Genomic DNA, 23,887 nt, shown 5'->3' with positions numbered 1-23,887 from the left:
TCATAGGAAGCTTTATAAATAGAATTTTTGAACCTGATAAATGGAGGCAAGGGTGGATACCTAGATCAGTAATGTGTTGCAATTGTGGTGTACAGAGAAAGAGAGAGTGCACGTTCAGTTAATTCAAATGTAGGCCATATCTCTGTTAAAACTCGGCATGCTATGTAGGGCCATTTTAAGCTTGTCTATTGGCATGTGAAAGGCATATGTGGTCATAGGTTATTGGCTCTTAGCTAGCAGGAAGTCACTAGTATTTGATTCATGGTAAATGGATTAATGGACATCTCTCTTTTTGCAGAAGCCCACTGTTCTAGCAGCACTTTGGAGCCCAGAGGTAGTTGCTGCTTTAAGAAATCTGCATCTGAGGAGGCTGTTAATTTAGGCAGGAAAGGGGATGCACTGAAATTATTCCATTTATTTTATTTTACTTTGAATGAGAAGGGGTTGCAGAGATGAAAAGGGACATTCTCTGATGAAACAAATAATCCAGTTGATATGATCTTATTTGTTCCCTGTCTTTTTGGTATGCCCTGTTGACTAGAAACAAGGGCAGTAAAACGGTCTTTGTCATGTGACCTTGCTTTGGACCTTTGGTAAGTTTGTTGAAAGATCTAATGAAATAACCATTTCCTCCAGAGTCTGTTTTGAAGCTGTAATGTTGAGCTGTGTGACTGAAGGTTTTCAAATTCCACCTGTCCTGAATAGTAATGTGGAACTTACATTTGAGTCCATGTGAAAATATGATTGCTTAATAACAGACCCTGTAGGAGTTGTTTTGTATCCGGTGTTTAGCGTTCAGTATTTTCACTGTCCTTTCTTCACTTTCCGCCTTGTTGTGGTGAGCTAGAAGTGTTGAAACATTGCTTCTTTACAAAATTGTAATGAATTGAAATATTTTGAGTTCTTAATTTTTTGTTAATTAAGTCCTGCTGTTAGGTCGCTCTATATTCTCTCAACTTTTTTTTTTTTTTTTTTTTTTTTTTTTTGGAGAATAATTGAATTCATAATTAGGTGCTTTCCGCTTTTAATCTCAATCGGCAATTAACTAGGTGTTTAAATTGACTTCACTTTATGAAAAATAAACAGCTTCTGAAGGTGTTTGGGTAGATTAGGCTTCCCAATATTGAACTACATATACTGTAAATAGTGTTTCGCCTTAGGCTTCTTGGGGTTTGTTTGTCTGTGGACACATTCAGAAGGTGTAGACGTGATAATCTTTACAACCTAGTTTTGATTCCTTGCACTTATGAAAAAAGATGGCGAGTTCAGTATTGAAGTGTAATAAAAAGGCATGAGAATGCGAATGAAAGATTTACTACAGCTTATCGTTCTTCCATCTTTAACAATGCTAACACTGACAATAGGTTTCCCCTACAGGGGTGAGCATGATTGCAAGATGGTGCCTTTCCTTGTGGATTTATGTATGGATAGCTGACTATCTACTGCTTATCTCTGCAGAAGGATTTTAACTTTGGGATGCAATCAGTAGCCTTGATTTAATGTTTTCAGTCTTTGCCTAATAAGTGTTTTAATATAGGTACTTATTTTTCTTTCTCTAATCTTAAACAGTTCTGCAGTTGGAGGTGAATTTATGATTGAAAGGACATAGCTTTAATTTTAAGAGTTACATTTTACAAAACATCATAATGGACGTCTGAAATACAGCTTATTGGGTCCTTTAATCTTTCTTCTGTGCAGTTGTTAGGTTATCCTTATACGTTTCAGTCTTTGGAAGGTAAATGAATAGGTGTTCACTGTGCGTCAAGATCTCCTACTGAGCTTAAAATGAAATGAGAATCTCTTACAAATATGTTTGCGTGTAGAAGGAAAGAGGAGTCTTAAAGGGAGCTGCTTTTTAGGTATCAGAAATGTTTTCTTAAACATTGTTCAGGAGTCAGTGGCAAGCAGGTATGGTGAAGAAAGTGCAGTTTTAATTTTAAAGGAAAGGTGTTGATTCCTTCTTGTGGTGGACTCTTCTACTAAACCATGCTGCAAAAGGAGCAGGTTTAATCCAAGTCCTATCGGAGCAATCGTTTTGTCCTTCATGGAAGGAGGGTGGAACTCGTGGCTGGCTCTATCTTATGTTTTTCTTCTGTTTCCAGGTACCTGGTGACGCACCTCATGGGAGCAGATCTTAACAATATTGTAAAATGCCAGAAGCTCACAGATGACCATGTACAGTTTCTCATATATCAAATTCTTCGGGGATTGAAGGTAGGTGCATCAGTTTTATCTGAGACTGAACACACAACTCTGGCAAAATCCTTGATGCCTATTGCACCCTTCATGATGAATGGATTTTGACATTTTTATGAGCTCTACTAATGTGGAACAGAGAGAGAGGTAGTTAGCCATGCTAGTCTGAAGTAAGGCAGAAGGCAGGGCAGGGTGGCCCCTTAGAGACTAACTGAGGCAAGCTTTCAACCTCTCATGAAGTAGACTGTCGCCTACAAAAACTTATGCTTCTCCAGTTTGTTTTTAAGGTGTCACCTGCCTTGTCTTGTACCTGATATAAAAGAGGGTAACCTTGTTTCTGGTGTCCTTTTCCTGTTGTCTCCATGATATAGTGATACTGATACGGAACTCCACTAGGAAAAAGCACATAATTTATGGATGCCAGGGTCAGGAAGGGACCTAAACAGATCATCGAGTCCAACCCCCTGTCTAGGCTGGAAGGAGTGCTGGGGTCAGGTGACCCCAGCCAGATGCCTATCCACGTTCTTTTTATATATGTGGATAGGTTGACACTGGAAGATTATGTAGGACAGAGGCAATCTATTCACTGTCATATAAACTTTTTATTACTTGAATTTCTGCTACTTGTCTAAGTACACCTTGGGTAATAGGTGGGACAGGGTAGCAGCTTTCTGAGGCTAACTGGTTCAGAGAAGCATAAGCTTCTGTAGGTGAGAGCTTCCTAATAATGATCAGGGAGATGGTCTGAGAATAAAACAATCCTGTACCTGCAATCTACAGAAGGATTAGGGAAACAAATTACTCAGTCTGACCTGGGGGGGAAGGTGTTATGCTCTAGTAAGGAAATGAAGGAAGTTTGCTGATGTACTATGTAAAGTATCTGTCTTTTTGTTTTACAGTATATCCATTCAGCTGACATAATACACAGAGTGAGTACTTGCACTGAAATCAATCCTTTTCAAGGGTTTGGTATTCATTCTTTATAGTACAGAAGCTGTAGACTTGGGAAGAAAGTTTTGGGGGAAGATTGCAGTTGGTGGTCTAGTGGTTAGAGGTGGGAGATGGGTGTCAAGACTCTTAGTTTCTGTTCCCAGCTCTGCTTTGACTGACTGTGTCCTGGGATATGTTGCTTTACCCCAAATTGGTTGCTCTATTCGTGCAATATACAGCTACCTAACAGGTATTGAGATTTTAAAGTACTGTATCTGTTTATCAGAGGATCTTGAAAAAGTGCTTGTCATAGCTTATACAGAGGGCCTGGAAAGGTCACAGAAAACCGGAACTGGCTCTAAGATGAGATTTTTCCCTCACAGTACATAGTTGACATTGAAAGCCAGTTTGATTAAAATGCAAATGCAAACAATGCATAGACTCCACTGTAGTTGCAGCAAATGTTATTGCACAAGACTGATGCTGATGTTGTTTCCATTTTTAGGACTTAAAACCTAGTAACCTAGCTGTAAATGAAGACTGTGAGCTGAAGGTAACCTAACGATAGCATGCAGTTGGTTTGGCTACTGGTTTGAGTGGGGAGTATGGTGCCTATTTCTTGGAATTAAAGGGTTAAACAAAATTCTTATGGAAATGTAGATGTATATGGAGCATATTGCCCTTTTTAGTAGTGCAGGTTAAAATTGTCTAGAATGATTTAGTCTGTTCCTCGCCAGTTTGTTTTTAAGGAGCTATGAGGAGATTTGTGCCAATGCTAGTTAACCTTTTTGTGTGATGAGAGAAGTTAGTGGTAATGAGTATGAAGAGGTGACAGCTTTGGCTTGGAATTGAGCACAGGTCTGAGAGAGGCAAGTTATCTATATGTGTGATACTTTCTGATACCCAACTGGTCCATGCTCCTCTACTCTAGTACGTTCAAACTGGTTGTGAAATTCAGGTTTCATAATCTGCTTTTGCAATTGTTCCAGTGTCTCTTCCTCCACCCAACCTCAGAACTATCTAGTTATTTGCTCTAAACAGTATGTAGTTTCACTTTTCTACTGCATCAATTTGTGCCTGTCCTTTCTGTTCTGCAGATTCTGGATTTTGGTTTGGCCCGGCACACAGATGATGAAATGACTGGGTATGTGGCTACCAGGTGGTACAGGGCTCCTGAAATCATGTTGAACTGGATGCATTACAACCAGACAGGTATTGCATGCAGGGGTTCTCAAACATTTTTAAACTATGGGCCTCATGAAAGGGACTGACTTATGGTTGGTTGTGTAATGGGGACAATTATAACAGTTGTGTGCTAGAAAAGCTAGTTACAGGAAGGAAGAGAGTAGCATTAGGTGATCATCCAACAGTTCACGGACTGTATTTGGGGAGTTTAGCAATAGCATTTGCAAGCTTTATTTAAATAAAGTAGTTAAAATATCTTTTCTTATCCTCTGCTTTTAAGACATAATTTCTTATAGGTACCGTTGGGCTACCCTGATTTAATCCCTCTTATTTATGTTTTCTTCTCTTTCCTCTCCTCTTATTCATGCACTGACACCCCATGTTATTTCATTTCCTTCCTTTACCTTTAAAGTGTGGTGTGACCAGGTCCCCTTCCAACATTCATCTTATTTCTTCTGAACACTGCCTATCTTAACCAGGTTTCTACTTCCCATGTGCAGATTTCTTCTTAATGCTTTAGTGGCTGCTGTATGTTAGGTCTAGTGAGGAAATCTAAATTGGCATTAGCAGATTATTTCAGGCTATCGGGGTTGAGTTTCAGCTGAAGAGGTGACTGAACGCTGTTGCTTAGCCCAGGTTTATATTACAAGTTGCATTTTAATACCATAAGGGTCTTAAAATATGGAGTTATTTTGACTTGTTAGAGTAACTGTTGAGATTTTATTTTCCTATATTACAACTCTGTTGTTATTGTTTTGTTTTGCTTAGTTGATATTTGGTCAGTGGGCTGCATTATGGCTGAGCTGTTGACTGGAAGAACGTTGTTTCCTGGTACAGACCGTATCCTTTAAAATTTTTCTTTCTTTTTTTTTTACTGTAAATGCACTCAGAGCCATTTCACAAGGAAACAGGTTTATTTTTCTTAAAAATGGCATCTTGTGTTCCAGGTATGGCTAGGTGAGTCTTACCTTGCTGCATACTGCCTCATTCATAAAATCATTACAATGCAAAAGGAGGTAGATCCCCTGCTTGGCATGGATAGCTGGCACTTCTGCTAGTATGTTGTCTGTTTTGGGCAGTTCCTCAACTTTTTAGCCTGGCCAAATTATTTGAGCTCCAAGCTGGCTGAAAGTCAGTGGCACAAGCCCCTCGTCTTTATCCTTATTGTACCCTTCATGTGGAATCTGCACTAAGCTTACAAATGTGTAGCATCTGTTATTAGAAAGATGATTCCTCCTCTCTCATGGCGGACTGCTGTAAAATAAGCAGTTCTCCTAATTCTTTGCTAAGTATCCAGTTCCCCTGTCAAATATTTGAATCCAAATGAACTTCTTGCTAGTCTTGAAGTGAAAGAGAAAGCTGTAAGACTTTCTTAAGGGTTGTTTTGGCACCACAACAGCGGCCTAGAATGAGAGAGAGTAATTTATAAGGCAAGCAACTCTAGGAGAACCTGGGAGTAACTTCCCCAGAAAATGTAAATTTAATTTGGTACAAATTGGCATGATCCAAAGGTGTGAAAGCAAGCCAAGGTTTTGTTCAGACATTATATATTTCAAGATGAGACTAATCCCTGACAGAGATAATTTAGTGCTTGGATTTACATATTAACTGTACCCTACCTACCTAGCTACTACCCACCTTGTCAGCCCTACACACACTCTTGACCCACAGTTTATCTACATGACACTTAATATTTATATCTATTTATTAAAATGTATCGATATTAAATTTTCTATTAGAAGTATTTAAAACACCTACTATTTATCATTGTACCTCAGACTGCACTTTCCAAACATATCTAGCACATCTTATATACAGAGTGTTTAGTCCTTCAAAAAAAATCCTTTTCTTCTTTTTGTCCTCTTTCACTACACTTGTCTCCAGATTTATCTTCTCTTTCCGTGTTTATCCTTCCTTTTCAGTGTCTGATCCCACGGTATCTCAAAACTTGCTGTCATTTGGCATTAGTAGTCTTTCTAATTTCAGTTCTGCAGTTGTCACACAAGTTCTATTTCTGTCCTTCTCAGTGACTTAAAAGGTGGAAATGAACAAAAAACTTCTGCTCCTATTTTGACCGTCTGGAAGCTAAGGTCACCTTTTAAAAGTTCCAAACCAGTTTAGAATGTTGCCAGATTTGGTGAGGAAATCCAAAATGCATATACTGACAACACTCTCACAAATGCTGGTGCAATCTGACCCTGGAAACAGTAATTCTTGTTCGAATTGTAAATAGCAGATGCATCAATTTGGAATACCTAATAAAAGCTGCTTATGGCTCAGGTGTTTAAAATGTTTCTGTTTGCAAGTTGCAGACAGAAACCTTCCTACATTTATAATTAGGATAGTGAAATCTCATTAGACCACAGTATATCAATAAGCATTTCTTAACGTATACTTTCCTGTGCTGAGCAAAATAGAAACAACTTGCCTTTCAAACCTGAGACCTGTTTACTCTGACTGTTTTACTGTGTGTTACATTCCTATCTGAAGATTATAGGCAGAGTTTAATTTTTAAGGTGTAAAGAAATCCTGCCATTTCCTATTGCATAAAGATGCTTTGCTCATTTATATCTGCCTACAGGCCCTTGCCATTTGCTGTCTTCAGGACTTCAGTTCCTTCACCTGGGTTGGTAATTTTTTAGGGCAGTAGAATAATCTATTGTCCTAACGAGGACATGATTCTATTTGAAAGGTATTCAGACTTCCTTCTCGAGTAAAGAAATCCTTTGGTAGCTTTCTGAGCACTGCATGCGGGGATCCTCTTCTTAAGTGATATGCATCCCCTCAGCATTTGAGTTTGGAACTTTATGGCAAGCAGTTGAGGTTAACTATCCATCTTTTATATGTATTTATAATAGGTATTCAAGTATGTTAGGAGGGGGCTAAACTCCCAATGATCCCTCTCTGTTCTGATCTCCACAGGAATTAGGAGTAGTGACAGTCTGCCCTTTTTACTGGAATAATCCAGTGTTTTTCATTTGGACCCTTGATTTTGACTTCTTTGAGCCTACTATGTCACTATGCTTCGGCAGCTTCAGGCTAAATTGGCCGTCTTCAAGCTGTGCCCCTTTTTGCAGTGGCACCATAAAGTTTTATGGCAGTGGAAGTCAGTAGCATCATGCTTGAGCTGATGTTCTGTCTCAGGCTTTTAATAATTTTGCTAATTTAGTGTGCCCAAATCCACATTTTTGCCGTGGAATTTTCAGATAAGACTTATTGGGACAACAAAGGCTTGTGTTTGAGGGAGCATCCAGGAGTTCAGTCTGTTTGACCCGGAAAGCTGAAAAGAGATGCAGTCGAAAGACAGAAGTTCCAAAATACCCACCCTTTCCTATTTTTTTTCTTAGAATAGGAAGATGAGGGGGCTGTTGATTAATGCTACTTCAGAAGGTCCTGCCTTTTCATCCTTATTTCTGGATGGTTTTGAGGTTCAGCAAAGAATTACGTAGCAGTTGACCTTAGGGTCCAGGAGACACTGCTTTCCATGAAGTCTGAGCTTTACACCAAAAGTGCATGTATTGCAGAATCAAGCAAGATCTATAAATCACTCTAGCAACAATTGCTTATTTCCAGATGGTCTCCTTTGCTGCTGCTTATGGTGATTTATCCCACTGTGATTTACTGATGCTAAGGTTGGGGGTTGGGGACAGATCAGCAAGAAAAACAGGCTGAGGAACACAGGGCATTCATACACAGCGGTGCTGAACACCTTTAACCACCATTGATTTGGGTGCTGTACATTCCTGAAAAATGGCCCAGAGTTGTCTAGATGTTCAGCTTTGTGGGTTATCCCTCTGTTTCTGAAACTTAATCTCTACAGCATGAACAATTTAGAGATTTACCTAAGAGTCTCTCATCTAAAGGTCAAATACTTGTATGGCTTGTAGGGTTAGCAAAGGGTTTCTTTGGGTTTTTTTCCTCTCCTGTGGGGAGGACGGTTTAGGGGACAAATTAAATATAGACATTTTTGGGGAGATGCTTGAAATAAACTCAGGGATTAAATTAAACTGTAAACATGTGAAGTAAACTCAGGGATTAAATTGAAGCATTTAGTCTATGTCACCAGTGCCAGGTGCAAATCAGATAACTGGGATAGTGTTGTGTTTAAAATTCAGTCAGCTTCAGAAAATGAATTGCCATCAGGGAAGACACCTGGATTTTTACCAGTATGAGTTTTTGGTAGATCTCCAAGCAATTTTTTTTTAATTTTTAAAAGCATTTTTCTTACTAATTCCAATGTAAATAATTGGAGAAACTGACTGAATAGAACACTTTCACTGTGTTCCCTGTTTTAAAGTGTAGTCATGTGCAAAAAACCCCCAGTTTTTTCTGTTAAATATGGGATGATGCATAGACAGGGGTTTTTTTGAATAGTCTAAGCTGACTGTATCCCTTTTAAAATGCTAACAGTTGTTTGCTGGATATTTGCTTTCGGTAGGACACATTTCATGACAACTGACTCATTCAAAATTGTGTATTCTGCTGATCCTTTTTTTTTTTTTTTTGCTTAAATTGCCACTGAAAAAGTCTTATGACCTGTAGCCTTGAAGTATCTGCTGCTAATGGTGATGGAAGATTTCTATAAAATTACAGAATTGGTGGGACTTGCCAGTCCTTGGAAAATTTGTGGTGACCCTGTTTGAAGTTTGCATGCCCTGCCTTCCCCTTCCTTTTGACTTCCTTCCTTTCTGTGAGGCTTTTACCTTTTACTTTGTGTGTTTACTAACCTTGTTTGTGTAACTGTTTGTAGTTCATTTCACTGTGGCACCATTTGCCCTTTAAGTGTGTGCTGGTAATTCAGTTAGCTATCAATGCTAGACTAGGTGCAAAAATCGATGCAACAGGTTTTGGTTTGGTTTGTAGGTATGCACACTGCAATGTCTGCACATGCTGTTTTCTCAGCTAGCAAAGTACTGAAGTATAATAAGAGCTATCATTTCCAATATCTCTCTATTCCCTGAAAATGGGGCTGCCAGGGCAGACAGCACACTGCAGTAGTGCTATTGACACACCTGTTGTGTGCACCAGACAAAAGTCAACACTTCTGGTTTGTGAATGGCTCATGAAATTTGAGACCATAATCCCACTGCAATTCATCACTTTGATCATCTTTCTTTTTGGACACACTTTAAAAGAAGCATGACTTTGTTTTCTTAATAAAATAAATCAAAGAAACTTTGAAGTCCCAAAGTTATATTTTAGCTTTCAGAAGTGTTACTACCAAATCAAAGTTGATGATGCTTCTGGCTTGTAGTTCTGTTAGATTCTTTGTATTCATAGTAAATCAAGTAGCTCTCTTCTTGTAAAACAACAGGGAGCAAACTAGACAAATCAAAGGTTTTTGGTACTTAAGATCTTTATTTGAGATCTTTCTAGATCAGGTCTGATTGATTCAATTACAGTATTGATTTAATTGCAGGGGAATGCCTTTTCTGGATGATCCTTACATGCTACTCTTGCAGCTACCTCTAGGTTTGCTGCACAGTCCATTTTAGATAGTTTCATTTAGGCCAAAGAGTGAAGACTGTACTAAGCGAAAACAACAGGGAATTCTTAAAGCACAAATATATCCAACACTTAACTTTCCGTAATAAACCCAAGAATTACTAAATTCTCTTAATTGAAAGAAAAAAGCATATGGGTTTCCAATGATCACAAGTGGTGGTAGCCTTAAGTTTTATTTTTAAATGGTGCTTGACTTGTCATTGTACTTTAATATACAGGAAATCAGGGTATGTGATTTAATGGTCCTTTTTGGCATTATATTTCTATGGTTATAACATGTTTTCATAATATTTCTTACTATGCTTACTAACATCATCATGGCTCAGTGTTTCAAATTTAGTACTATACTTGCTTCCTTTGGGTAACCGTGTTATGAATAGCTGCCCTACTCTGAGCATAATTTTTTTAAATTCCTTTTCTAGACTTTGTTTAAAATTTAATAAAAACCAAAGGCATAGTTCATTGGAATGAAGGCATGTAAATAGTCTGAAGCTTATGCAAACTCCTGCTCTCGCTTAAAAACATGTGAAGGGTGCAATGGCTGTCTTAATTGGCACTGATGAAAAATAATTTTAAATGCACTACTGCGTTGTTTGGATTTTAAGTCAGCCCCTCCTCCCCATCAAGAAGATCTATATAAAATTTTCACTCAAATTCATATTCAGGGTGGACCTATAATCAGGTTTCTGGCAGTCAGGTTATAATCGTACAATAATGCTCACATTTCAGTTCATCCTTTCAGAAATATAGACTTATCTGGGGAAAAGATGGTTTTTCCTAAAATTGAATCTGACATATAGGACTAACTTACATATGTAGGGTTGACTTTGGGAGCAGTGTGGTAGTTGTTAACTGTAATAACCTTTTACTAAATCCGTCTCAAGTCTTGATTGCTGGTGTCCTAATAAACATTAATCATTAATTTGCAGTGTAGCAGTTACAGTAAATATGTTTAGGTACATGAAATCATTTCCTGTAGTGTTTGATCAACATTTGATAAGTACTTTAATACCAGTGTTTCAGGGGTGTTGACTGTAGCCATGTTGGTTTAAGGATGTAGGCAGACAAGGTTCTTTGGATAAACCTGATATCTTTTATTAGACCAACTAAAATAGTTGGAAAATACCTTCTTTGCAAGCTTTTGGGTACAAACACCCTTCTTCAGGCAGAGGGAGCATCTGCACTTGTTTTGTGCAAACTTGATACCAATGTGAATTTTCTGTAATTTAAATTTTCTGCAAATTATTTGATCTATCAGGGAGGATTTTTAATATAGAAAAATACAACTTGCAAATAGAATTCTATGTGGGGCAAGCCCTTTGTATCACCTCGTGTGTTTTGTTGAGCGTATGACCTTTCTAAGTCTTAGAAAACTAGGTAGTTGGCATGTACAAAATTTCCTTTAAATGAACAGGATGCTTATGCTTCCAAAACACCTTTTGTAGATGAGCCTACGAACTTCATTTTCATAAATCTACTGGATACAAAAAATCATGGACTGCATATAGACATTGGATTTATGACACATTACAACCTGAGTGACATCTAAGACATCAGGTAACCTGCCTTTAGCTGAAGACCTGCATTCCTTCACACTTTCCCTCCCCCTTCCCCCCACTCCCCTCCTGTCTTTACCTTTTGTCTTCCAAACTTCCATCTACTTACATTTTCACAGACTTTAGCTTCTTTTCTACTTTGGAGATCTCAGAACAGCAGCAGTGTCTCCCAGTGCCTGAGGAAGGGTGTTTGTACCCAGAAGCTTGCAAAGAACTATTGTCTAACTATTTAGTTGGTCTAATATAAGGTATCACTGCTGCCCAAAGAACCTTGCCTGCCTATGCCACTCAAAGACTTTTATAGTTAGAATTGTCTTCCTGCACTCTTTGAATTAAAAGATCTTATGTAATAAGCTACAATCACAGCTGCATGCTAGGAGATCAGAAAAGCATTGTTTCCATTAAAGCTAGTATTAGAAAGTCCCTTTTTAAAAAAAGAAGCCTATGGGTATGTTACTTGCAAGGGGATGGCATTCCAGAAACAGATGGAGAAATCAATTGTTGCCTACATCTGTAATGGGATTTGAACTTCAAATTGGCAGAAAAGTTTAGATATGGAGCATGATTCCCTGTAACTACCTGGAAAATTATTTTTAAGAGCTACCTTTTATGTAAATTTTTTGCCACATGTTTGGAAAGACTAAGACCAAGAAAATGCATCTTCTAAAAAGGGCAGCTCGGGTATCTAATTGACCCATTGGTGGTTCTGTTTTGAAACAGGTACCTGCTGTCCTGTTGGACGTGCACGGCTCTGTCACCATAGATGTCTAGCTTTTAGCTTGAGGACTCCTGTTCTTAGTGGCTTGCAGACCACATTGTTTCTGGCTGTATGTTGAAACAGGAAGGTAGGGTCCACTCTGTTCTAAAAGGACTCAGAGGGAGCAAGCACCCTCTACTGACTGTATTAGCCACTTTTGTGTCCTCTGGTGAGAATGAGGGAGAAGCACTCTCTAGGGGCATTTTTACACATGCAAGCACCACAGTGCCAGGTGCTTCAAAAATCGCCCGGCACTGCGATGCTTACAGTTGTTTAAGTGTCGAAATGCACATCAGCACTGAGAAAATGGAGGCGGCGCACCTTTGAACTAAAATACCGTGGGGGTGCTTTAGTTCAAAAGCACACCGCCACCATTTTCTGCGCGCTGACATGCATTTCACTGCTTATACAGCTGCACGTGGCACAGCACAGGTCACCTCTGCTTGCGTGCAGAGCAGACTCAGTTAATTGAGTGTGCCCCGAAGCAACTGATCTCCAGCGTGTTGTTGGGGGGGAAAAAAGTATGTGCATAAATGTCCTCGAATTCTACTTCTGTGTGGTCTAGTGCACCCAAGGTCTAGTTGTGCTCTGGTTTTCTGAGTTTGTGACATCTCACAGTGTGTTTGCAAGTGGGCTTGTGTTGGTGTTAGCGTGCAACAATATTTCTCCACATTTTGCTTTACTGTGCCTGCTGCTAATGCAATTTTAATTCCCCTAACTTTTGTAATGCTTTGATAGAGGGCCGACAGTGTTAAGTGAGCATATGAACTGAGCCGTGCCTTTGGACAAAGTTCCTCTCACTTCTGCTGTGCATTCTTGGTCTATGCACATCTGTGGTCTGTTTAATATTTATGCCTCTGCACACAAGTGTGCATGTGGCAGGGTGTCTTTATACAATTTATACAATTTGCTTTAAATGACTGTACAGTCAAGGCCTTGCAATCCATAACACGCTAGCATCATTAGCAGATACTCTGATTTTTTTTTTTATTATTATTGTTGTTATTATTTTTCATTTTGATTTGTCCCAGCATTTTCCTTTATGGTCCATCATTAGATATTGATCAGTTGAAGCTCATTTTGAGACTCGTTGGAACCCCAGGGCCTGAGCTTTTGACGAAAATCTCCTCAGAGTCTGTGAGTTTTATACTTTGATTGTAATATCTATCCTTTTGGAAGTCCAGGTTTGTGTTTTATTTCTGCTTTGCCTTGTTGTCTGTATCATTAGCTTTATCTTTTTCTTTCTCTTTTCTTCTATCTTGGGTGTCTTCAGGGGTTCAGACTTCCTGTCGCATCTCTCTTTTTTTCTGCCTCATCTGTGGTTTGCCTCCTTCCCCTTCATGTCCTCATTTTACCTGTTTGGGTTTATGATTTTACACTTACAGATCACATAGACACATGTATGTCAAGATTCTTGAGATTCGCTCAAATCTGGTGTTTCTTTAGCTTGCTTCTTGCAAGGATTTGTAGGGGGGAATTCATGTTACTGGGGAATGGTAACCTTCTAAATACATGCAGTCCCCCATGTGAATGTATAAGTTATTCCCAAACCAGTCTCTTTTTAGGACAGATTGAGATGCTGCTGTCACCACTAACTCTTGTTTCTCTAAGCATAAAATCCAAACTACAATACAGATCTTAAATCATGGAAGAGATGGCCACCCTAGAAGTACACAGCCAACCTAGCTGCTAAGCAGCCATACTGTACATTTGGGCAATTTGTATTTGCTGTGTCCTTTTACTGTGATAACCAGTGAAAGCTTTATTTAGACAGGCTCCTCTTATTTAAAAGGCCTTGCGCTTTCCCAGTGGCATTTCCTATATAAAAATACTTTGGTCACGGATTGTGAACTTGAGGCAAAACATTAAATAGGATTTAATCTTACTTGTTTATGAAAATAATATGCATGGAGATCAACAAGGGAATCTATACTTTTCCAATAAAAAAATCAAAGTATATGGGGAGAACAGAGGAGAATAATAGGCGGTTAATGCATAGCGAGTACCAGGATGATGAACTGGCTTAGAATTGGCTAGTGTCAGACTGCAAAGAAGTGACACTGAGCTGCTCATTAAAGAAATGGAAGATCAGCCCAGTGGAGGTAGGTGAGTAAACTGTTCCAGGTATCTGATTCAACAGCAGTCAAAGTTTGACCTCTGATGTGTGAGAAATGAAATGAGGCTGGAATTGGCAGACAAACAAAGAAGTGTCATAAGAGTTGCGATTCTGGGGCCTAGAAATGGTCTGAAAGCTGACAAATATGCAAATGGCAACTTTGGGAAACCATCAAGGAAGGAAGGAGGGAATGCAAGGCGTGGAATCAATGAGCAGTGCAGCAGATGAATGTGAATGGTAGGTAGTTTTATTGCAGAAGTGATAGTACCTGGATGTACAGACCCTGATCATGTAGGTTACGGAGAAACGTAGCTGATGTGGTATCGGAGATCTAAGACACTGAGCTTGTTTGGAACGGAAGAGAGAATCTAGAAAAACGCAGCTGATGCCATTTGCCTTATCAGGTAACAGGATATCTGTCAGTGGTGGCTGAATGAATTGAGGCTAGAGATTAAAAAAAATCTATTTGAGGCAGGTAAGCATATAGTTGAGAAAAACGTGAGCAAAATGCCATTGCCTAAAAATGGCACTAGAATGCTTATGATACTGAAAAGAAATGGGAGGAAGTGGATGCAAAAGAGAGAGAATGGTTAAGAGCAAAGTCTTAAAGCAGGGGTAGGCAAGGTTTTTGGCCAGAGTGCTGAGACTAGTGCAATGTCTACCTTGTAAGGTGCTGGAGTGCCAGAAAAACAAAACTGGGGCAGGGGGCTACCTGGCAGGACGCACTACACATTAATACAGTTAACAATCATAAATGTTGCTTTTTTAAAACAGTAAATAGCAAGTTTTCTAAAAATTCTAAACCTGGTGACAATAAATAAGACTTCATATACTACTTTTGTTGTCTATTTTTTTGTAAAGTGCGTTCTGATGAGAGAGAAAAAAGAAAGAAAAGGGAGAGAGAGGAAGAGAAAGGAGAGAGCGAAGAGGAAAGAAAGAAAAGAGAGGGGAAAAAAAGAAGAGAGAGAAAAAAAGAAATGGAAGAAAAGGAGAGAGAAAAAAGAAGAGCAAAGAGAAAAGCACTAATCACCTGGGTGGGAGGTAGGGCAGGCTCAGCTGCGCGGAGCAGGCAGCAGTGGCCTGGGCAGTGCTGGAAGGGTGGCTATGGTGGGGCTAAGGCAAATTTTTGGGTGGCTATAGCTCCCCCAAGTCAGCTCCCAAGTGTTGCCTGTGTGCACCAGGCTCCAGAGCCCCCAGCCAGGCTTTGTGCCAGTGATGGCTGCACGCATCCCACTGGGCAGATGGTGGAGAAAGGGGCTGAGGCAGCGCAACCCCGGGCCCCTGCCCCATCATCTGCTCTGAGGACCCCACCACTGGGAAGAGGCTAGTGCCACCCCAGCAGTCAGCCCAGGCTCTGCGTACCTGCTGCCACTGTGGAGCTTGGGCTGTTTGCAGCAGGGCTTGCAGCCTCCCAGCCACCTGCTAGGAGCAGCCCAGGCTCAGTGACAGGAAGCTGCTGTCCAGAGCTTGGCGGGCAGTGGTGTGCCGAGCAAAATGGCATCGAGTGCCCTGCTCTGGCACGTGTGCTGGGGGTTGCCAATCCCTGCCTTAAAGTCTTTTTGGGGGGATAGACTTTTTTGCCTGTGGAATTTGTAGCATCCTTTATCTAACCCAAAACTGCAGAGATAGAGGGCAAGGTATGGCAGTGTCGCTCTAAGAGAGTGCTCTGGTCTGTTAAACCCGGTGCTGAGGTCAGAGAGGCTGAATGAGGTAGGTGTGTTCAAAGTGAAGGTGGTAATTGGCCTCTCTGAGAAGAGGTTGTGGATGTTGTACATGCCAAGATATGGGATTTTCTTCAGTATTTACATTTTAAATTTATTTAAATTGGATCTGGGTCTCTGTTGGATGGGATCCACCAGCATGTCAGCCTTATTTGGAGTAAGCTTTGCCCTACTAGCACTGATTATCAACCAGATGCTGTAAAAACAAAAGTGGCTGAATTTTCTGGGTCGGAAGAAAGATGTAGAAGTGAATTGAAAACAAAGTTTTTAATGAGGTGCAACCCAACCCACACTTGGTAGCGACCCAAGCAGCTTCCAGTAACTGGTAGAGGGAGGTGACAGAAAAGGACCCTGGTGCATTTAGGCCCTCTTCAGAACAACTGCTCCCTATATGGCCTTCCAGTAGGTTTATGAGGGAGCACTAATGTTAGCAAGGATAGAGGTGAGGCTGCATTGCATTCATGAATGGTTGCAATATTAGTGGAGTTCAAGTGTTGAGTTAAATGTAGTGGTCAGATGGGTAGAAAAGACAGGTAAATGAAGGGGAAAAAATGATCACATTGAAATAAGGCATTTTAGTAACTTCAGAAACTGGAGAACAATTAAGATGCTTACTGAGTGGCCGTGGACTTAATAGGACTAATACGGCCTTTCCAAACCCCTCTGTAACCTAGAGACTTCTGTTTGGTGCATCTGCCTTGCTAATGACTTCTATTTCTACAACACAATCTCAAATTTGTACTAGGCCTCAAAAGTGGGAGAGATGCCTAGATGACAAGGTAGCTGAGAGACACGCAAGAAGTTTACAGTTTTCTGCATTTGAGAAGTTTGGGAGGCAAAGGACCCAGGGGTGAAAATGAGTTGTGGCTAGGAGGATATAAATTACTGAGCTGAGAAGTAAAGGGATGTGGAAAGAGAGGAGTAGGGAACTGGAGATTAAATTGAATTATGCACTGGTAATTAACTGGTGGATACCCCAGGTAAAATTTTTGATGGTCTAGCCAACCATGCAGTTCCTTATCGTAGAATCACGTGGTTGGAAGGGACCCACCAGTCTCTCTTAGTACAATCCTAAACCATCCCTATCAAATGTGATTCTTCCTTTAGGAAGGTCTAGGGGAATGGGCAAGGGGAGTCTCAGAATGAGAGAAAATAAAGGCATTAGGAAAAGGCAGTACTATTTGGGCTGTATGTGAAGCTCCCAAATGCAGGCTGATTAAATGCAAAGTCAGGTGAGATGCTAAAAGAAGAAAGACTCAGTTACGAGTTCAATAACTGAATTCTAAATTTTTGGAAGATACTAGACAGTGAGAGGTACGGGAGAAGGAAGAAACACAGAGGACTAGATGAGGCGGGGGGAAGGTTGGGAAATGAATGGAAAATGGTGGCATCTGCCAGTGGTATAATAGAGACTTGGGGATGAGGGGGAAGAGAAGAGCTGATGAAAGATTACTTTTTATACAGGACATTTAATAGGGTTTTGCAAACTAAGCAGAGGTATAAAAAGCTTCGGCAGACAGTGAATGGGGGGCACTGAGGTGCTCCAGCTGTAAAAAAAAGCTGCAGCCAACAAAGGGCACTCTCTCCAATCTGCACGTGAGACTGCTGATGTCCTCCAGGTGAGAGGAGAAGTCGTGCCCTTTGAAGTAAAAACCACAGCAAATGCTCAAGTGGCTCATCCTTAATTTGGGAGCCTGCTACAAATGGAGCAGATTGTGACCCGTGCAGATATGAATTATATGGATTCTTTTCTATTTTAGAGACCTGCCTTCACACCACAGTCACTGAGGTGGGCAGCAAAGGCAAAGTAGAGATCCTCTGTCACATCCAAATCAAGACTGCTACATAAAATGCAGTGCAATATTCTCTGCTCTGTTTTGGCCTGTAGAAATTAACTCTTAACTAAATTGAGGTTTTGTAGGGCTATGGTGGCATCCCTCTAACGAGCTCTGCATTTGGTTTGTGCTTTGTGCCTGCAACAGTGGTTTCCTGCGTTAGGTTCGCTGCTGTTGCACCCTACTTCTGTTCACTGACATTGCCTAACATGTCATCTTGTGCAGTGCTAACATTTTGCTAATCCTGCATTTGTTGCCTTCTGTCACCTTGCCCGCATAACACGATTCACTGATAGCTGTTCGGACAGAGGTGCCAGTTGATGAGCTGATTTCACCAGCACCTATGCCACAAGGGGCTTCCTGTGCATGAAGTTAAAAACTATGCAGTATAAATGTCGAGGATAGGACTGTTCCTAAGGTCTTATGTGGCTGCAGCAGCCCAAGACACCTGATGGAGCACACTCATCTAAAAGAAATATTTACTCCAGTGCCCTATAACTGCTGGAAAATTTGGAAGATAAAGTCCTAAATGAAGGTTACCGGTGACTGACAAAAATAACCAGCTGGTTACTTTGTGCCCTTAGCCAAGTAGTCCTTCTCAGTTGCTTCAGCTGCTCATGAGCCCACATTGCTAAACCCTCATCTATGTATCTGAAAAACAAGAGTGGTTCCTGCCTGTTCAGCCCATGCCTTGTGCAGAAAAGAGACTTATACATAGCTGTGTTGTCTGTTTAAAACGGTTTTTGCACTATTTTTAACAAAGCCCTTGACTAGGCAACTAAGATATTAACCAGCTTCAGCAGATCATGCGTCTGACGGGAACACCCCCTGCATACCTCATTAACAGGATGCCCAGCCATGAGGTGAGACCCGAGCAGAGATAGAGGGGTTGGTAGTTCAGGTCATCACTTCTAGCGTTCGCCACTTGCGTGTAACAAACTGCTTGCATGCTGCATGGGGAGGGCGCTGAGGTACCTGCTTGCTACAGCAAGGCTTTTAAGACAAAGCTAAGGCAACATTTCAAAATTTGTGCAGACTACATGGTCAGTCTCTGTGGCCCAGGGAAATGCAAATTAATTTTAGGTCATTACTTTGGTTAACGATTTGATAATTTACCATCAGATAGCATAGAATCTATTAGCTAGTTCTGACAGATTTCTGTATTGCATGTATACGCTTCCAGCCTTGCCCAAACCATGGAGAAAGGTCATCTTTCCCCACTACAAGAAGTAGTCCGTGGGTGAGAAGGAGAAAGCTGATGTGTGTAGTAAAATGTCATGGAGCTAGGAGCAGGGGAAGCAGAGTAAGGAGCCGGGACATTTAACAAAGTGCATCAGGGAAACCTGAACGTGTCTATATCCTGGCAGCTGGGAGATGTACTTTAACAAAGCATTTATTTCCACAGGCAAGAAACTACATTCAGTCTTTGTCCTACATGCCGAAAATGAACTTTGAAAATGTGTTTATCGGTGCCAATCCCCTGGGTAAGGCTTTGGAGCATTTCTTCTGGGAAAGGGGTTTAGTGGCAGATGTTGCTAAGCCGTGTTTACTGAACTGAAGCTATGGGGTATTTCTTTTGAGTTGACAGGAGTATGGATTTCTGTTTTAGAGGGATTTGAGGGGATGGAAAGGTAGGAACTAAATTCAATCTTGGCAGTGAAGGGAAAAAGCTGTCATCTCCATGGACAATTACTTTTCTACAGCAAGGTGTGTAAAAACAAAAAAAAAAAAGGTTTCAGACTGCAAAGTTTGAATAAAGTGATCCTTGCTATAACTTACTAACTGCACACTTTAAAACCCTTCACGTTTTTGGAGGTGAAGAGAGATGGAGTAGAAAAATGTACCTGTTAGTGTTTCAGTTAATGCTTGGCTCTGGTTGCTGAAGAGCTGCTTCTTTATGTTGTTACTGTAGTCTTAGGGCACCTATACACGTACCCCATGCCTACTCCAACACGTTCTAATTGAAACGCATCAGCGTAGGCTCAGTTAATCACGTCTGCTGGAGCGCGCTAGTTAGCACGCTCCGGCAGCCTTGGCATCACATGTATTCAGTGTCCTTGTGCCTCAAAACAGCAGCCAGGATGCTTTAAAACTCGTTGAATGAGCCTCAGTTAAATTGCCCCCACTGCTGTTTTGAAGCGTGGGATGCTGAATACACAAGACACTACTGGTACTTTAATTAGAGCGGCTCCTGGAAACTGCTCTAATTAAAGCGCCCACCCCAGAGCATGTGTAAAGAGTTCTCAGAAGACTGAAACTTTTTCCTTGGCTTAGTCGCCTCTCTGCTTCAAAGATGCCCCTCCTTGCTTCTTGGCTTAGTCCCCTATCGTGGTTTGTTATCTTAAAAGTAGAATCCAGTGCTGTGTGTTGGACTGACTAGTCATTTTAAATTTGTGCTTCTAATGTTTTTAAAATATTGTATGGAAGTTGAATTTTTGCAGTCTGGGGGTCCCAATTCTATTTTTTGACTACAGCATAGTTTAGCAAGGAAGTGCCTCCTGCATCCTGAAAGGAATGTGTGTGGTGAGGTTCTCAGAAAAAATACACACTGATATTTAGGTGAGGATTTTAAGAACTTGAGTTCTGAAATAGTGTCACGATGGCTCAGTATATGTGTAAAACGCTTTCCTTTTTTCTCTGTCTTGGGACACAATAGCTGTGGACTTACTGGAGAAGATGTTGGTACTGGACACAGACAAACGAATTACTGCAGCTGAAGCACTAGCCCATGCCTACTTTGCTCAGTATCATGATCCAGATGACGAGCCAGTGGCAGACCCCTATGACCAGTCCTTTGAAAGCCGAGAACTTGAGATTGAAGAATGGAAAAGTGAGTCTTGGGGAGCAATCAAGTCAGATTCCCACTCTTGCCAGGCACCTGAGCTTACCGTGAAACAGGAGCTCGTGCGGTAGTGGAAGTAGACCTTGAGAGGTGGGAGCACAAGAGGAACTGCTAGAACTGTTGTGTGATTAGGGACCTTTTAATTTTGTTGCCTCTTCACTCAGTGGAGGCCTCTTATACTGTTCCAGTAGCAAGCTGCGTCCAGAATGAATGCAGTCCTTGGCCTGCTAGCTCTTATTACAAATATCAGCTCATGCAGGCAGTTATTGTTCATCCCAGCAGAAGTACAGCTTCCCTGCACTCTGGAAAGACCATTATTTTGAATGTTAGCCTGAACTGACATGCACCAACCATTGACTTTTTGTTGTTGTTGTTGTTCAAGTTATTTTTATGGCGTGCGTTTCATTTTGCAATGCGGCTAGGAGGAATCCATTTAACAACTACAGTTCCTCAGGGGAGAAATCACTGCTGTCTTTCTTTCTGTACTAAGTCTGTTTCTTTTCTTCTTCCCTGCAGGCCTCACTTACGATGAAGTCACGAGCTTTGTGCCACCACCGCTTGACCAAGAGGAGATGGAGTCCTGAGAAACTGCTTCTCTTCTGTTTGTCCCACTTCACTGTGAGGGGAAGGCCTTTTCATAGGGACTCTCCAAATATCATTCAAGTGCCTCTTGTCACAAAGATATTCTCCTTGGTGAAGGGGTTTTGTGTGCGTGTGGAATGGGGGGAGGGAGAAAGGTCGTATGTAAACATGCTGCATGCTCTTGTATTCTCTGTACAACCTGGGACAAGCCTCTGAAGTCCTGTTTTGACTGCTTTTTAGCCCTTCCAGAGAGACCATTGTCAACCAGTTTGCACTGCTGCCGAGCAAGTCAGGGAAGCCAATAGTTAATGTTTCGTCACACTTGTTGCCATTTAAATGGTTCTCTTGCAGTAAAATGACTTCACAGATCATGGAAGGCTGGTTATATGCTTGGAGAGTCCTCTTTTCCGCAGCAGCGGAGTAGGGGTGAGGGATATCGTTTTTGTTTCATGCCAGACGGTTGATCTACATCCAAGCTCTCTTCCCAGCGCTGCATACAACAGAACATACAAGCCTGTTGATGACTATCTCTGCTTGATTCTTGAACACGAGAAGGATTTGTTTGAAACTGTAAATATGTTTGTGCCTTAAATGGATGGAGAAAGAGAGTCTGGAATTAAGTCTGGAGTGGAATTCGGAGCCTGCTGCTCTTCTGGAAGTGAGCCACAGGGTCGTCAGGCCCGGGCGCTGTCACCAGGAAACAACCTTCCAAGGCACAGTCCCGTGACCCTAGGTTGGGTATTGCCATACTTCTCCCTCTTCCCCTTCTCTCGTCCTGAGGCTTCCCAGCATTAAATCCTGATGGGCACAGGCAGAGGCTGAAGATGATTCTTGCTGTCTGTACATATTTGTGTACTTTATTCCTAAACAGGTGGGGTATTTTTTGCATGTTGTAGCTGTATGTGCATGTAGAGCTACTTGTTGCATTATCTTGGAGGAGGGTACTGGGGCAGTAAGTCTGCCAGTGACATACTGTACTGAGTACCTCAGCCAGTGCTGTAGGAAGATCACAGCATCCTCCCTCTCGTTCTGCAACTCGGTGTGAACGTACCTGCCATTCTGGATGCTGTGATAAGGACGGGACAGAAACTCACCACTCTTTTTGTTCTGGCGTTCGTGGTTTCAGAAGAGATTTTTTTTGTGGGGTTAAAGTAAAGCAGGGTCTGCAAAAGAGTACATATAGCCATTTAAGTGCCCAAAGTTCAAAGCAACTTCCTCAAAAGAAACACTTAGAAATGTTGTATGCCAAACAATGAATAAGCACGCATGAAGTCAGAACCTCCCTTTCACCGTTTGTATCTACAGTTATATATACTGCGTAACACTTTATTAAGGTGGGTTTATACCTCATAGGACAAGAGCTTATTGCCTATTTTTAGGGAGTTGATCTCTGCTGGGAAGAACAGGGAAAGGCAGTATGTTTGAGGCAAAAAAAAAAAAAAAAATAATGTATTTTGTTATCTTAGGGCTGCTGGTGTAATGAAATCCCCCTGGTTAGGGACTGGCTACAGAGGGAGGGGTCTGTCAGTATTTTATGTACTAGAGGTATCCTGGGTAACCTGGATGCCCCTTTTTTTTTAAGGTCTGGAGTGAGAGGTTTTCAGACGTTCATATATTGATGGGATATATGTGAACAAAGTATCTGTGTATGCAAGGAAAAAGGCTTTTGCAGTATTTTGTATCCTGATGGATCTTGGATTTAGGGGTGGAGAGAAGCTGTTTTTAGTGTATTTATCCCTATGTATAGAGGCAGCACAAAGGAATGGGAGATGAACGATGAAACCATCACTTTCTTAGAACACTTTCCCATTATCTCATCAGGTCAAACCCTTTAGAGAAGTTTGGGGTGAGGAGGAGAGAGTGGTTCTTTCATGCCTTGGGTATTGAACCCTGCCCCAGACCAAACAAAATCGCCAATAGAAAACCTCCCTGCCCTGCTGGACCTATAGTCCAGGTATTCAGATGGAAATGTAGATATACTCTGTAAACCTACAGCAAGATTATTTTTATCAACCATGTTGTGTGTAGAAGCAACAGTGTGTTTTCATGCAGAAGTATTGCTAAAGATTTTTAAAACAATAGACATTGCGTGCGTGCGTGCGTGTGTGTGTGAATGGGAACGTTTAAGTCCAGACTCTAATGGGAGCCCATGTGGCATGCGCTCCCTGTCTTCAGCACAGTGCTGTTTTACTGCCTGGAATTACATTGGAAGTACACTTCAAAAAGATTCTGCTATTTTGTTTCTATCCATGAATTTTGCTGTAATTGGTTATGCCATATAGGATGTCACAATACCACTGGTTTTAAATAAAACCTATTTTTCAGACTTACTGGACTGCTGGTGCTTATAAACCTGTGCTGAGTTCAGTGGTCCATTTAATGGAGTTAGTTATGTAATGTTTTGGATTCATACAAAATCTTTTGTGATGATGGCCAAGGCTCCTGCTCATCAGTCTTGCTTCACTTTGAAATCTGGCTTCTCTGGCTGATAGAGAGTCAGGCAAGACCTAACCCGTGAACGTTGTCAGCCAGTGAAAGTCTGCCTTCATTTCCTGCTCACCTTGGTTAGCAGAAATGTCAAAAACGTTTATCCAACCTAATAATCCAAGGTTTTGCTGCTGCTATAGAAATGGGCCTTGTACAAATGTGTATCAGTTGTAAT

The 23,887-nt window shown here is 41.1% G+C and overlaps 1 protein-coding gene across 2 annotated transcripts in view; it reads left to right on the top strand.

The window, feature by feature from the left end:
* The window catches only part of MAPK14 (mitogen-activated protein kinase 14), a 39,241-nt gene extending 15,686 nt beyond the window's left edge, over window positions 1-23,555 (top strand). The window contains exons 4-12 of one of the 2 annotated variants that reach the window (XM_006266185.4): window positions 2,103-2,214; window positions 3,096-3,125; window positions 3,632-3,679; window positions 4,224-4,338; window positions 5,080-5,151; window positions 18,585-18,664; window positions 19,207-19,285; window positions 20,458-20,631; window positions 21,160-23,555. In XM_006266185.4, coding sequence (XP_006266247.1) covers window positions 2,103-2,214; window positions 3,096-3,125; window positions 3,632-3,679; window positions 4,224-4,338; window positions 5,080-5,151; window positions 18,585-18,664; window positions 19,207-19,285; window positions 20,458-20,631; window positions 21,160-21,227 — 778 coding nt within the window. In that variant the 3' untranslated portion in view covers window positions 21,228-23,555. Of the gene's footprint in view, window positions 1-2,102; window positions 2,215-3,095; window positions 3,126-3,631; window positions 3,680-4,223; window positions 4,339-5,079; window positions 5,152-13,186; window positions 13,267-18,584; window positions 18,665-19,206; window positions 19,286-20,457; window positions 20,632-21,159 lie in introns of both variants that reach the window. The other variant, XM_006266186.4, reaches the window with a different exon arrangement.
* Window positions 23,556-23,887: the final 332 nt, after the last annotated feature.

This window comes from Alligator mississippiensis, chromosome 14 (genome assembly GCF_030867095.1).
Source record: "Alligator mississippiensis isolate rAllMis1 chromosome 14, rAllMis1, whole genome shotgun sequence".
Lineage (NCBI taxonomy): Eukaryota > Metazoa > Chordata > Crocodylia > Alligatoridae > Alligator > Alligator mississippiensis.
This window is presented reverse-complemented; position numbering and strand designations above follow the sequence as displayed.